The sequence below is a fragment of the Dama dama genome, chromosome 25, assembly GCF_033118175.1.
Source record: "Dama dama isolate Ldn47 chromosome 25, ASM3311817v1, whole genome shotgun sequence".
NCBI classification, from domain to species: Eukaryota; Metazoa; Chordata; class Mammalia; order Artiodactyla; family Cervidae; genus Dama; species Dama dama.
The window spans coordinates 28,424,636-28,439,697 of NC_083705.1; the positions used below are offsets into that span (position 1 = coordinate 28,424,636).

General features: G+C 39.3%; 1 protein-coding gene across 2 annotated transcripts in view; it reads right to left on the bottom strand.

Annotated features, from left to right (window-relative positions):
* Nucleotides 1-1,436: 1,436 nt before the first annotated feature.
* Nucleotides 1,437-15,062, bottom strand: part of RAB3C (RAB3C, member RAS oncogene family) — a 290,840-nt gene continuing 277,214 nt past the window's right edge. For both annotated transcript variants that reach the window (XM_061129756.1, XM_061129755.1), the window contains exon 5: nt 1,437-9,435. In XM_061129756.1, coding sequence (XP_060985739.1) covers nt 9,248-9,435 — 188 coding nt within the window. In that variant the 3' untranslated portion in view covers nt 1,437-9,247. The remainder of the gene's footprint in view (nt 9,436-15,062) is intronic.

Below are 15,062 nucleotides of genomic sequence, written 5' to 3' on the forward strand. Positions count from 1 at the left end.
GCAGCCCTGAAGATAAGCTAGTTGACGGCTTTCACAGAAATGCCGGGTTCCTTGGTCTGTTGCCTCTTGCTGTGCTCTGGGAGCGGCAGCCATGTAAGAACTCTTTCTCCATTATGTTTCAGGACCCTCAAACTCGAGCTCCAGTGGCCACCAGGGCCAGGTGCTTTGGAGGTGTTACCTGGGCAGCAGTGATGCAAAGCAGGGTGCCAGAGAAGGGTAGAAGTTCCTTTCTAAGAGATAAAGGTGAGCTGGAGAACGGGAGAGAGCGAGCACAGAGATGGTGCCTGCCAGCCTGTCCCCAGGGAGTACCCTGTCAGGCCCCCTGATGTGTGTTAAACTAGATGCCTGCCCCTCAGGCTAACACTTCATGTGAAGAGGCTTATCTGCTTGTCTTAAAGCGGGGGTTCCTCTCAGTTGATTGCCTCCCTGCTGGTCTCTGAGGCAAGTGAGTCAGAGCCCAGAAAGTCTTTATGAGTTGTTTCCCGATTGCTATGCACTTTGGGTCTCATGGATGTGATCCCCGTTGACTTTAAAAGCTAGGTGTTTGGGGATTTATCTCAGATGCATATTTCATGAGTTGGGGTGCCTGATGTGCTCCACAGGGAGAAGCCCTGGGTTTTGAGTTCCCTCCTGATTGTGGACATCACATCCATGATGGAGTTTATGGTGAGATTGTGTCTCAGCTTCTCTTACCTGCTTTGCTTTTTTGTTTTTTAATTTGCTCAATGTGTAAGGGTTGCTCAGGTAGTTTTTATGCTTTTTCCAGAGGAAGTTTTTCGATATGTAGCTGCAGATTCAGTATGTTCATGGGATGAAGTAAGTTCAGGATCTGCTATGCCACCATCTTGAACCAGAACCTATACTTTGTCTTTTAGTTAATGGAACTAATATGTACTTAATCAGCTGATGAATATGCACTTAGTCAACTAATATGTACTTACTCAGCTGAGCCAGGAAGGTCAGCGTCAGTCAGGTTCTAGGCCTCACTCTTCAAACGTTACTGGTCACCATTACCCACCTTCTAAATTGTGTGTCCTGTACTCATCACCACCACTGAGCCACTTTTATGTAAGCTGTGCTGGTCTTTGTTGGGCTTTATGCTGTGGTGCACGGGCTTCTCTAGTTGTAGAGCATGGGCTCCAGAGCGTGTGGGCTTCATTGTCCCTCGGCAAGTGGGACCTTAGTTTCCCGACCAGGGATTGAACTCACAACCTGATAAAGATACATTCACTTTGTCTCTAGTTCAAGCTCAGTACTGTACTTAGGACTGCAGAAGAGGAGGGGACCAAACTGGAAATAAGCATCCTAGGACCAAAAATAATACAAACTGAAGGGAGATGAAAAAAGTTCTCAGACCAAGACTGAGAAATTCAGGAATATAGTCTCTTAGATATTTATTGTAATCTCCAAAAAATAAAACAAGATTAACCCAAAGAACAAAAACCACTTTCTATACAGAATTCACATACAAACTTAATACCTAATAGAGCACATACAGTTCTTACACAATTAATTTCAATAAAGAGAATTAAAACTTCACAATGTGAATACACTTTATAGCTTTAAACCCAGACAAAAGCTCCTGTGGACACATGAAGAGTCACAATAATTGCTGTGCAGCGGTAGTTTTCAGATAAAATCACAATCACTATATGAAAGCATTAAGCTGTTACTCAATTTTTTCTCAAGAAGAGCTCCACAGTGCAGTCACTGAGGAGGAGCCAAAAGTGCCTGGTTACAAAGGAAGGTCTTCATCTATGTACTTCCCCAACGCTCTTTACGGGAAACATGGAACCACAGAAAAATCTCTGGGCACACATCTGCCTGGTTGATGTTGGCCTCGACAGTGTCTTGTGGTTTGGTGCATGGGCAAAATGTCTAAATCAGTGGTTCTAATGAGCTTCAAATCAGTCTGTGTTTTGGAACGAGTCTGGGGCTGCTCAGCAGCACTGAGGAATATGATGATGCTACAGTTCATCTTCCTCAGGGGGACAAAAACACAGCCAAACTGGGGCAGTTGGTGGGGTTTCTGAGGGCCAGTCTGGTTCTCTGGAGAAAAACAAAGATCTCTAGCTGCCAGCTCTTCACCCTTCCAATAAGGGAGCAAACTGTGACCTTCCCCATTCGTTTGCCTGGCACAGTCTCCTCTAATTCTTTCTCTTGTCATGTCTCACCTCTTCGGTGGAGTCATTCTTGATTCCTCCTGTTTTTATAGGTCTCCCATTCTTTGTGTCCCTATATCCTGACATAATGTAGCATTTAGATTATATTCTGGCATTTTGTTCCTTGTGCTTCAGTCAGTAAACTTATTAGGGGCCAGAGCCATACCTCTTCCATGTTTGATTCCCCCAGCACTGAGCACGTGCTATTTGGTAACTGTTGATAACTAAACATTTAAATACACCCTTAAATTATCATTCTCATGTTGGCTACCTGCTTACATTTTCTTTTTTTTAATTTGGCACAAAGTCATCTCTAATCTCCCTGTTCCACTCACCTCTATTTTGTCAGTGGGTGTGAAAGATGAGTACAAAATTTTATCTATCACATGTAAAACAGGGCCACATACCACTGGTGGCGGCCCAAAGCCATTTTTTGTGATTGGCACATCTTCACATGTCAATTTCAGGCAACTGTCATAGAGAGAACTGAAGGCTTTCTATGATGTACTGAGGGTCATGGTCATCTAAAACCAACTGCCCTTCGTCATTTTTAGTGAAAAACATAACTTTTCTTCCCAAGGGTATTATGATTGACTCTAACTAAATGAAAAAGCAAACCACAATATTAAAATGAGTGCTTTGCCTTAAAAATTGAAATGGCAAATAGGAGTTTAAGATAGTTGTCCTACTTGAAACTTCATATTTATAAACACAGTTTTTGGTAATCCACAACCAGGCCTAACTTCTTGATTTTCCATCTCAGTGAAGTTGTAGACCACAAATTATGAGACTAATCAAGGGGGTTTGACGATGAATATATGAGTTTATGATGATATACCAAAATGATTTAAGGGTTTGACTTGTTTCTCTTATATTATCAGTGTGGACAATTGAGAATTGAAAGCGAATATAACAACAACATAAAAAGAAATCAATATCTTAGAGTTCCCAGGACTGACAGGGATTTTGCAAACAAAATACAGGGTTAACAAAATATACGCACAAATATGAGTGAAAATTCTTAGTAGACAGAACATGGGATCAACATTTCAGAGAAAAATAAAAATGACTTATGTGCATATTTTTTCTTAGGTTTCTAAATTAAGCTTGTATAAAAGGCTTCGGGAGAAAAAAAGCTTCAGGAGAATTTGTAACTAAAGAAGGGAACACTTATTTAAAATAAACTAACAGCCACTCTGTCTTGAAAATAAAACTCACAATTCTAAAAGGCAAAATTGACATATATTTGCAGATACTAAATGTTTGGTCTTAATTAGGAATAAAACATACTTTGAAGTAGGCACAGAAGAGTTTCACATGACACCAATAAGGTATTTACTGTATAAATTGCACCACTAGACAAATACAGCTACAAGAAATAATTTGAGCAAGTCAAACAGCCATCAAAGCATCTCACACATTCATTATAATTCACTCTTTCATACTAGTTTATATACACTGAGTAAGTCATTAAATATTGCACTTATTGGCCCATGAACCCTCAATTCTGAGGTGTTGAAAAATAGAAAACAAATCTATTTTTTACAACATATTTCATGCAACATTTAAGACATTTCAGTTCCACGAACACCATTAAATAGTTGTACATTTGGACAGGTCAACGGTAGCACATCACGTCTGACATTAACAATATATTAACAGGAATTAACAGGAAGTTTTCATTCAGCACATATCCTAGGGATGGTGAGAAAATGCATGGAAAACCATCATACCAAGACAGCAAACAACCCCCAGACTTCACTTGTATGAGGAGTATGGAACCACTAGAAAGATGAAAGCTCGCTCGTGTCCCTGAAAGGCCAGGTGTCTGCGGCTCACGTACCGTCTGCGTCTTTAAGAACAGCGTTCATGAACCTAAGCAACCTTTAGTGCCAAACAACATAAACATGGAAATATTTCCATTAAGAAAGAAAGCCACAGCCAACTCTCAGTTGTCCACAATGAAGGAAAGTATGAACACAGGTGAACAAAACACACAGGTAACCCCCTCCCATGCCCCAACCTCATTTCAGCAAGTGATGACTGGTTACAGTTACAGTAAATATATCAATGGGAGGTAAATGGTGAAACTTAAGTTTCATTTCCCGTTCTTGGTCCTGTCATTCTGTGGGGGTAGTGCTTGAAAAAATTAAAATGATAAAAAAATCAGGAACTAGTAAAGAGAACTGTAAATAGAAAGCTCAATTTGCCCACTGTCTTGATGGTCTGATTTTAATACTCAAACTCTGACAGAGACTTTGCAATAATTTCTTTTCCCTAGAACGTTTGCAAACTATATCCTCTCTATTCTCTCCTTTTAATGGAAATTAGGTCTATGCACAGACATACGAATCTAGTCAGTGTGAAGAATCTATTTTGTAGACCTTTTTAAGGAAAACGCCAGTTCCAGCTGGAGCATAGTAAAGCTTCCTTTTCCCTGGCACTGAGAAAGCACCACAGGTGGAACCTCTCCTTCATAGAAAAGTGTGTTTGAGTGTGTATGTTCTGGGAGGGGCAACACTCTTGAGGCCCAAATGTAAATAGCTTAATCCATTTAAGGGAAATATTTGATTAGCATGTCAAGAATTCCTGTAAAGGTTTTTAAGAAACCAAAAATATTTATTTATGAAGTAACAATAGGTGGATATATTTAAAATAAATTCTCCAGACGTGTTTTTGCCCCCCTAGGGGATACTGTGTTTTTGGAAAATCTGGAACCCTGTAGGTGCACTGTAGAGATAATCAATACTTTTTTTTTTCCTGGTTATAAGCTTCATTTTTTATCCATGTTTTCCCAGTTTGTTTCAGAATATAAAACAGGTTTATATCTTTGATTGGCTTTGACCAAAAACTACCTAAAATATAAAGGACTCTAAAAAGCTGACCCTAATGGTTCAACTCATCAGAAAGATTTCACCACTTTACTGGCAGACCCCTAAAGCACAGGTAGTTTACTCAAACAGGCAAAGCCAAGCAGAGCTGGAGAGGCTGCACTTCCAAGGGGTGATCAGAAAGGCCACACAGGTCTGGTTGCTCATGCGGCACCCTGACACAGCACGCTGAGTAAGTACACACTTAAAGGATCAAAGAATTCTAGCTTCCAGTCATGCACATTATCATTTATAAAGGCAGGTTTCTTCAGGTAGAAAGACAGACCACCTCCTAAGTATACCCCACCAAAACTTCCTGATGGAGCATTCCAATAGCATATGAAAATGATTAAACACTTTTTGGCTTGGAAGGGTTTTAGTTATGACTTTAAGACTTAGATTAGTTTTCCATATGCAGCTGCTACCTCTGCCTTGGTCTAGCTTGGGAGAGTCTGGCTACATTTTCAATATAGTCCCACCAATGCCACATGGTTGACTGAAGAATGGCATAGCGCATCCTTGCCAAGCACGAAGATGCACATCAGATAAAACACATCACAGTGAGGCCTGATTACCAACTACCGTGCTCTGAAATTAATGTTTCATGGAAGTTCAGTTAACAGCAGACTGTGTTTTACTTAAAAAAACAAAAAAACATTTCATCCCTGAAAGTATTGTCAGCATAAACATAGTTAAAATTGGAAATTTAAGTTGGTTCCTGAAAGATAACCACTGTGCTGAACTAAAGACCTATAATTAATCTGGGTAAGAGTTAAATAGCTGAAATAGATATTTGTTTGTGGCAAATATAGATGGCTTGTATAATTGGGGTTGTACTTTAATAGAATTTATAGTTCGCATTTAATGTAACACTGCTGCAGCTTTCTCTGTAGCCAAAGGCATCATCATGGTTCCCTTTCCAAATAAAAATCTTAGCCCTTATTTATTAGGCAGCAGGGGATAATGATTTTAAGTGAACCTAAGGAGGAGATTAGAAGTTCAAGGCAGTGGAAGCTGTTCCGGGAGGGCAGTGACAATGAATGAATTCACTGACTTAAAGCAGTTCTTCTTAGGAGCCCGGACACACAATGCTAACTCGTAAACTGTCGTCTCAGGACTCAAGTTCCATGTACCTTCTATGTCTACTCACATCCCCAAAAGCTGAAATGCAGATCCACTCCATGAATGACCATGTAGAGGAAATAATTTACAGTCCAATTTTTCATTTCCATTTAGAAAAGAAAGGAAATCCCCAAACCAAAGCTCTTGGGAATATCTGCTCAAAACAATCAAGGTTTGCTTATAAAAAGTAATCAGAGAGATGGGGTGATGAGATGAGTGGCAGAGGAAGACAAATACTTCCGTACTTGAAACACTAATTGAACTGCATTGAGGCTAAAAGATGGTTGTCTACAATTTACACCCTAACATTTTGTAAGGTGTCTTTGTGCTTTTGAATACAGATTTAGTTAGGCAATTTGTAAAAAATGATCTGTGGTTATTCAGGCTGTTGGCAGATGGAGAGAATATGGGAGGTACTGTATGCAGGTGTATGTTTATATACATTCATGTGCATGATGGCCAGAAGGCTGAAAAACCTTGGAACTATAGTGTTATAAGTAATATAGCTTGATGCCAAGAAGTTTACTTAGTTAATCCTGGACTGGTTCTTTTTTTTTTGCCAAATTTGATTTTAAAGCCAAGATCTCTTGATGAGATTAGGAATAGAGGATTTTTCTCCCTTTCCATGTGGTTTATATAGCAGGAGCATTGGTGCTCAATTCATTGAGCTCTGTGACAATCCTTTCTGGAAGCTTCTGGCTTGGTGAAATTCAAACAGGGTGAGTGCTTCAGACTGACTCTCAAATCAATTAGGAAGGCCCTGCTTCCACTGAGGTCTGGAAAATAGAAATTGCTGAATGTTCCTTGGCATTGACACCTAGCCCAGTTGTTGTGTTAAGCTCCCCTGACTGGCCTCAAGTAGCACAACTTTGGTAGGTTTGACATTGTGTATGTGGGTACTTGGGTTAGGTCTTCTGGTTCTAGGGCCAATTAATTCCAGTAGAAATTAGCTTTTTGGGAAAAGTGTTTGCAAGAGGGTAAAACTCAACTTTCTTTCCAATTTTCTACCCTCTGATTTTGCTTTCCATTTTACAGTATTACACATATCAAGGGCCTTCTGAAGAAGCCATCTGAAACATCCTGTTTAGTATATTTAGGTCGTTGACATCTGTATGTATGTATGTGAGGTCAGGGCTAAGAGGGGATGGGAAGGTGTTCCTGGTTCTATTGCTTCATGTTAAACTGGAAAAGTCAGCTTAACAACTGTATTATTTAACATGGCCATTTCCTAATCTAGGTTATAGAAATATTACAATATCATGCAAACAGGCTTCTGTTACAAACAAATCTGCTTTGATGGCCCCCACTTTCACTTGCTTCCCTTCAGTTTAATTTCTCTGATTTTTGAAGCTGGTTTGCCCTATTAAAATCTAATAAAGCATTAATGTCCTGTCTTCACTAAGGCCTACCCTGCAGAGTGCCAAAGTGAAAACTTACTGCCAATTAGCAGATTTTAAGCTAAGAAGATGAGACATAATAAAAATGTGGATATGCTTAAGAGATCCCAAATGCTTTCTCCTGTAATTTTCATCTTCTAACTTACTAGTAATATATGTGATCTACTTCCCTGACTTGCAGTTATTTATTCTCCAGAGACCTCTTTATCTTTCTCTATCAATATCTTGGCTTAAAAATCTTGCACTCAGCATTTTATGGGAAGTTTCTCTACTTTTAAAAAGAGAAAACAATGTTTAACATGATCACCAAAAGAGAGGAACGTTCACCTAATGGAACTGTCCTTACAAATATGCCATTGTGTGCCTTCTTAAAGTCCTAGCTGTGAACAATGCTGGATAGTGATACAGATGCTATATCTCTTTTTTGCTCATTTAGACTCACCGGTGGGATTGGTTTGCTGTTCACTGTATAAGGTCCTTGAGAAATTTAGGAGAAAGAATCTGGGTATTCAAATGATTTCCTTTCTCTTCTCAATTTGCTTATGGCATCCTAAGATATTTCTGTAATCCTCAGCTCCAAATAGTGGTCTCTGATTCCCTTAAGCGTGGATAAAGGCTTACAGAATGGGGATATACCTTAAAAGTATAAATACTTGGATTTAAAAAGATTAGAGATGATAGTTGCTTGTCTTCAACCTGAGAACCATGGAGATACTACTTAAATGACTTCTAACCAGGTTAAAAAACCTGGGGAGGTGTGAGCAGAAGGCAGTGGTTTGGGAAGCAAGTCTACATCCTGTGAGAAGAGAGACTCTAACAAGCTTCAACTTAACCTCTGTTTCAGGGGTTGATGATGGTTCCAGAAAGTTGTGGTGATATATGCCATGGGGGAAACTCAGGCCCTGGAATCCTACATTTGTCATTCTGGATTAAGATGCTTGATATATAACACATTCAGCAGATACTTCAGTCTGTCAGTGCCCTCAAATATTTAGAATGTTGGGTGGAGCAGTCCTGGGTTAGGAATTCCTTTTTTAAACATCCAAACTAAGACTACTGTTGATATCTAGTTCCAGTCAGGTCAATATTCATCTCTTAGGAAATTTTCAAGGGCCTTAAACAATATTTTTGTTTCTTTATAGTCAGTGATCTTCTCAATTATTAATAACATTGAAAGATAGATACTTGAACCATAAACCAACCAGACTCACAACAGTCTTCCTAATCATGAGTAATATTTCCACTGGATTTTTCAATTGAGAGTAAAGCAAATAAGGTCTCCTAAGATCACCCCCAGCCCATACCACGCACACAACCAAATTCTCGGTTATCATACCTACAAGTGAATCTCATAATTTGAACCCATGGCACAAAAGTCAGTTGTATGAAATTATAATCAGAAGTCCCAGCAGTAGCTTAATCTAAGAAATCTGAAACAAAAAGAGCCTAGAAGACAAATAACAAATCACATGCAAATACCAGATGTTTATAGATGGATAGTCCTTACAAAGTTAAGATCACATATTTGCCACATATTAACACAGGGAATCTCCCCAGAATTGAATGCATGTTCGAGCCACTGACATCAAAGATTTCCCTCAAATAGTTATTAGGCAGTATAAGTGAAGGCTAATCAATCATTTATAAATGCTGTTTTTAGCAACCAACCCCTCTGGAGCTGCCTGTATGGGGGACACTAACAGCCGCAGTTGGGCTGTGGTGGAGGAGGGGTCTCCTTGAGTCTTGTGTTCTGCTTTGCGGCAGTGATGGCTGGATCTGTCTCCAGGCTCTCGGACATCTTGTCACAGATGATATCCACAAGGCGCTCAAATGTCTGCTTGACGTTAATGTTATCCTTGGCACTTGTTTCAAAAAATTCAAATCCTGGAAGAAACACACAGAAACACAGTTTGATCATTTCCTATGTGTGCTGAAATTAAATGGGACATGCATGGGAGGCGGGCAGTGACGGGTGGATGTGGTTTAGGTGAGAGATAGGTGAGCAATATATTCATGTGAACATATTGCTATCCGTGAACCAGGAACAACAGGACAAAGTGGAATTAGTGATAGTTGCATGTTATTCTTCTCTAGACAAAAAAAATACCTTGGCAAGAGCTGGTAATAGTAACATGAAGACTCCTCAGCGTTGAGTCCGTGTTATCTCTTCCCCCCAACCCCTAGATCACCATGTAGCTGCTTCTAATCTTTTCTAAGACTGGGGTTATTTGGCTTTTTTTCTTTCCTCACTTCGGATTCTACCAAAGTTATTTTCATTTTTTCATTAACTTGAGGCTTAGACGTCTTCATGTTCATATTCTGCTGTGAAAGGGACTCCCAAACTCCAACACAGTGCAGCCCTAACTTTTTCCATGTCTGTCCTAGTGAAGCACCTGAGGGTAAGCTTTTGGTAAATTTCCAGTATTTCACTGGACACAAGATGGCACTAAAGAATCACTGGATTTACCTTAAGTGTACTTCAACCTCCTTTAGGAAATTTGAGTGGTGTTAACCTAACAGCACTCCAGGGCTTTGTATACCACTGCATCTAGCTACTGATGCTGATTTTCCAGAGCTTCTGTTATCTGTCAGCAGCAGTGTTTTTATCAACAGCTGGGAAAGGACACGATAAATTCAAATGAGCTGCCAGAAGTGCGAGATGGCACAAAAATGCAGTGAGAGTTTTACGCTTCTACTGATGCATCACTACCTGGGCAGAAGCAGCCTCAGTCCTCGGCTCTGTGCGCAATCTTATCGCTCCATTGTTTGCAGTCACATTCCACTGGCTGAGCTTGCCAGTCAGTTGCCATGACAACCTCCCTACTAGGTCAGCCAGAGATTGCTCTGGTCCATTCAGGGGATGTTGATTTAGGATATATTGGGCTGAACACAGAAATGCTTTCCTAATCCATTCTGAATTTTACACCCTATAAATCCTTCTGGTTACATCTGGCCCTATCTCCGAGGAGCCACATGGATTCAGAATGATTAAATCATGTGATTTCATCCCAGCTCCTGAGGCCAAATGAGAAAAGGCAGATTAATATTTTGCATCTGTGTCAAAACTGCTCTTATAACCTAGAAATAATTATTTTCTTAAGCACTATTGAAGATACACAACAACAAGCAATTTTTGTGAAAATTTCTGATTTGGTTAAGATCGATGACTATGTCTGAACGAATTTCTTTAGTTACTGTGTAGTCTATTGTTAAAATGTGAGTGAGTAACCACAGGATTTGAGCTGAAGGAACAGCATGAGTTAAAACAGGTTTTATAAAATAGCAGTGAATATTTCAAGCCTTCTTTGGCTTTTATTTCCCTTTCATTTGTCTCTCCAGATAGTGTTTATGTAGCTCTCTTAAATTCTGCATTTCTTTACAGAAAATGCTATCTGGCTTAACAAGAATTCTCTTCTCTAACATTTGCAGTCTATTGGGCTAGCTCATTCACCTTTCAACAATGTGATCCAGATTTTGGAAAAAAGCAATTGCTTAGGTCCTCAACTTGCCTAGATGTCAGAACTATTTGCATCTTTGTGGGGATTCTCTCAGTTTTAACAGGAGGATAATTTGTACCAAAGTACAGAATTTCTTTTCTCCAAAGGTTTTAATTTTCTCTTCTCTCTTCCATGACATGTCTTTTATTTATTAGCACGATTGGGAGAAGGCACTGAAATTGAAGGGTATCATAAAAGATGTTGCCATTGTAAAAACAAACAGTCATCCACGCAAACCTCTGACAACTGTGATTCTTTCAATCTGGGTTTTGAGACACACACCGCTGCTGCTGTGCAGCTTGAGGTGAGTAACGTGATCCTCGATCCCAGCAGCCAGAGTGCTCTCAGTGTCGTGACTGTTGCCTGGAGCCCCACGAACAGACCGCCACATTATAACAGTCCTCCATTTACACAGCATGGCTGGAGAAGGAGGTACCGTCCTATGGTGAGAGGGATGATTTGGCCACAGGAGCAATATTTACTGGCTTTATGATAATGAGAAAGTCATGTTTTTATTCTTATGATCCTTATTTATGATATTTGTCTCTCATTAAGCTCAAATGAGAAAATATATGTAAAAGTGCCAAGAAAACCAGAAAATGCTATAATTATATAATAATTACGTAATTAAAGAATACTCTCATTAAAACAACAGTAAGAGTAACAAACTAACATTTGGATAGTTACTGTAGAACAGGTAGTATTTAAAGCACTTTATACATTTTATCTATGAGGTAGGTGCCAGTATTTTCTCCAAATTATCAGTAAGGAAATAGCCCAACTTTGCTCAGACACTTACTTGACCAGCCAGTCATGGCACAGCTGACATTTAAACTAAACATGCACATTCGCCAGCGCCTTCAGATACTCTGCAGAGGCTACCACTTGGTTCCAGTAGAACTGGAAGTTCTATGCTGAGATAACAGACTTTCATCAGTTTAGAGAGTTAGATTTAACACTCCCAGTGAACCAAGTGAAACATCTTTTCTTAATGATCCCAAAGATACTCTAGTATTTTATGCTGTCTGAGGTCCATCAGGGTAGCCATCAGGACCAGCTGTATGTCTACAGAGAAATATGTGAAAGGTTCTCGAAATTAGGCCCCCTCTCACTGACCACATGAGCTGTTTGTCGTAAAATGAGATATTCAGGATAAAAATAAACATCATTAATTCAACATATAGTTATGTGGATTCAGGGCAAAGCAGTTTTGTTGTTTAGTTGCTAGGTCATGTCTGACTCTTGCGCCTCCATGGATGTAACCTGCCAGGATCCTCTATCGGAGTTTTTTGGCAAGAATATTGGAGTGGGCTGCCATTTCCTTCTCCAGGGGATCTTCCTGATGCAGGGATTGAGCCCACATTTCTTGTATCTTCTGCATTGGCAGGCAGATTCTTTACCACTGTGCCACCTGGGAACAAAGCAAGTTTACTGTGCAATAAATAATTTTCCCTCCAGGGGAATCAGTATCTTCATCCAGGCAACTTTGTGTTAGACTACACCCCACACCTATGTATGTCCATGGTGTTGAAACCTCGTGGACTAAATCCTTAACATTTCAGCCTTTATTTTTCCATTGAATCCTTGTTAGATTTTTCTGGCCATTACCTCTCAATGTATCATACTAACTTCAACTATGGTGGTTCTCGGTAAGGAATCTGCCTGCAATGCAGGACACTCGTTTGATCCCTGGGTCAGGAAGATCCCCTGGAGAAGGGAATGGCTACTCATTCCAGTAATCTTGCCTGTAGAATTCCAGGGACAGAGGAGCCTAGCAGCTACAGTCCATGGAGTTGCAAAGAATCAGACACGACTGAGCAACTAACACTTCCACTTTTCAACTTCAGCAATAGCAACATGCCCTTGTCCTTAGAAATAGTTAACCTCCCATCCACACATTGGAGAGCCAGCACTTCAGCCAGTGATCCTTAGGAAATAGTCTTTTTCATAAAACTTTGGAGATCATTTCCAGTTTATTAAGTAGGACAGTGGTTCAGCAGATCAAATAAGTAGCCCAAGGTCACACTGCAAGCTGATTATGAAGGGTGACAGAGATCTCCCAATAAATAAGTTACTGGTTAAACCTACAGCTTTGGACATCTGTCCCTCAGACTACATCATTCAGTATTAATAATTGCAGCACATATGTTTTCATCAGCAAATCAGTGAACACTTTCAGTTAACCACAGATACTAGTCATCCATTCTGATTCCTCTCTGACACAGACAGCACTGTTCTCAAGTTGGATGAGCCTTGCACTGTGGTTCAGTATATATATTTTTAATTTTATTAGAGTGTAGTTGATTTACATTGTATTAGTTTCAGGTGCATAGCAAAGTGATTCAGTTATATATACACAAATATTTATTCTTTTTCAAATTCTTTTCCCGTATAGGTTAGTACAGGATATTGAGCTGTATAAAATCAGCAGATAACCTTACAGCAATTTCCTTGTGTGTCATTTGTTGCTTTTTCCATGTTGCTTGTATATTTTCTCTTTGTATTTAATTTTTGTCAATTTGATTAATATGTGTCTCACTGTGTTCCTCCTTGGGTTTATCTTGTATGGGACTCTTTGTACTTCCTGGACTTGAGTGACTTTCCTTTTCCTTGTTTCCTTTCCCTTATTAGGGAAGTTTTCAGCCATAATCTTTTTGAATATTTTCTCAGGCCCTTTCTCTCTCTGCTTCTTCTGGGACCTCTATAATGCAAGTGTTGGGTGCATTTAATGTTGTCCCCAGGCAAGGAAGCAGAGAGAGGTGATACAAACCAGCTTTCACTCTACTGTCCAAAAGATGTTATCCTGATTTCATACCACTAGAGGTCTACCTACAATAGAATCACCTGAGGTACTTAAAAACTTTTAAACTTCACCTCAGACATACTAAACTGGAGTTGTAAGGAGAAGGACCTTAAACACGCATTTTAAAAGGCTTCTTAGGTGGTTTCTTATGCACATGAAAGGTTAAGATTCACTAGCCTCTCTACACCTATGTTCATTATAGCATCATTTACAGTAGCCAAAAGGTGGTAGCTAACCCAGGTATTTATCAGCTGATGAATGAGTAAACAAAATGTGGTATATATATACTCTGGACTAATGTATAAGTCTTAAATTCTGACACATGCTACAACATGTATGAATCTTGAAATTATGCTATGTATAATAAACTAGTCACAAAAAAATACAAAGTACAGATTCAGAGGGCCTGAAAGTGAAGGACCAGGGGCTGGAGGAGGGAAAAACAGATGTCACATAACAGGTATAGAGTTTCACTTTTGCAAAATGAACTAAACTCTGGCAATTTGTGGCACAAGAAAGTGGATACATGCTAAACTGTACACTTTAACATAAAGCTCACCATGTTTTACCAAAATTAAAAAAAGTCTTAGCAATAAGTGTCTAAGAATCTAAGAATACAAGAAGAATCATATTCTTAATAGCTCAGGAAACTAAAAAAAGAAAGAACGAACAAATCCCAAAGTTAGCAGAAGGAAAGACTTGACAAAGATCAGAGTGGAAATAAATCAAATAGAAACAAAAAAGTAAGAGCTGATTCTTGGAAAAGATAAGCAAAAATGACAAACCTGTAGCTAGACTCTCCAAGAAAAAAAGAGAGGACTCAAGGCAGAAATGAAAGAGAAGACATTAGCAGAGAAACACAAAGGATCATAAGAGACTGCCATGAACAATTATAGGCCAACAAATTGGACAACCTAGAGGAAATGAATAAATTCCTAGAAACATACAATCTCCCAGGACTCAATCATGAATAAACAGTCTGAACAGAACAAATACTAGTAAGGAAATTGAATAAGTCATCAAAAACCTCTCAACAAACAAAAGCTCAGATGGCTTCACTGGTGAGTTCTATCAAATGCTTAAAGAAGAATTAATACTGACATTTCTAATGCTTCATTTTATGAGGTCAGTATTACCCAGATACCAAAATCAGACAAGGATACAACAAGAAAATTATAGGCCAGTATCTCTAAAGAACATAGATGTAAAAC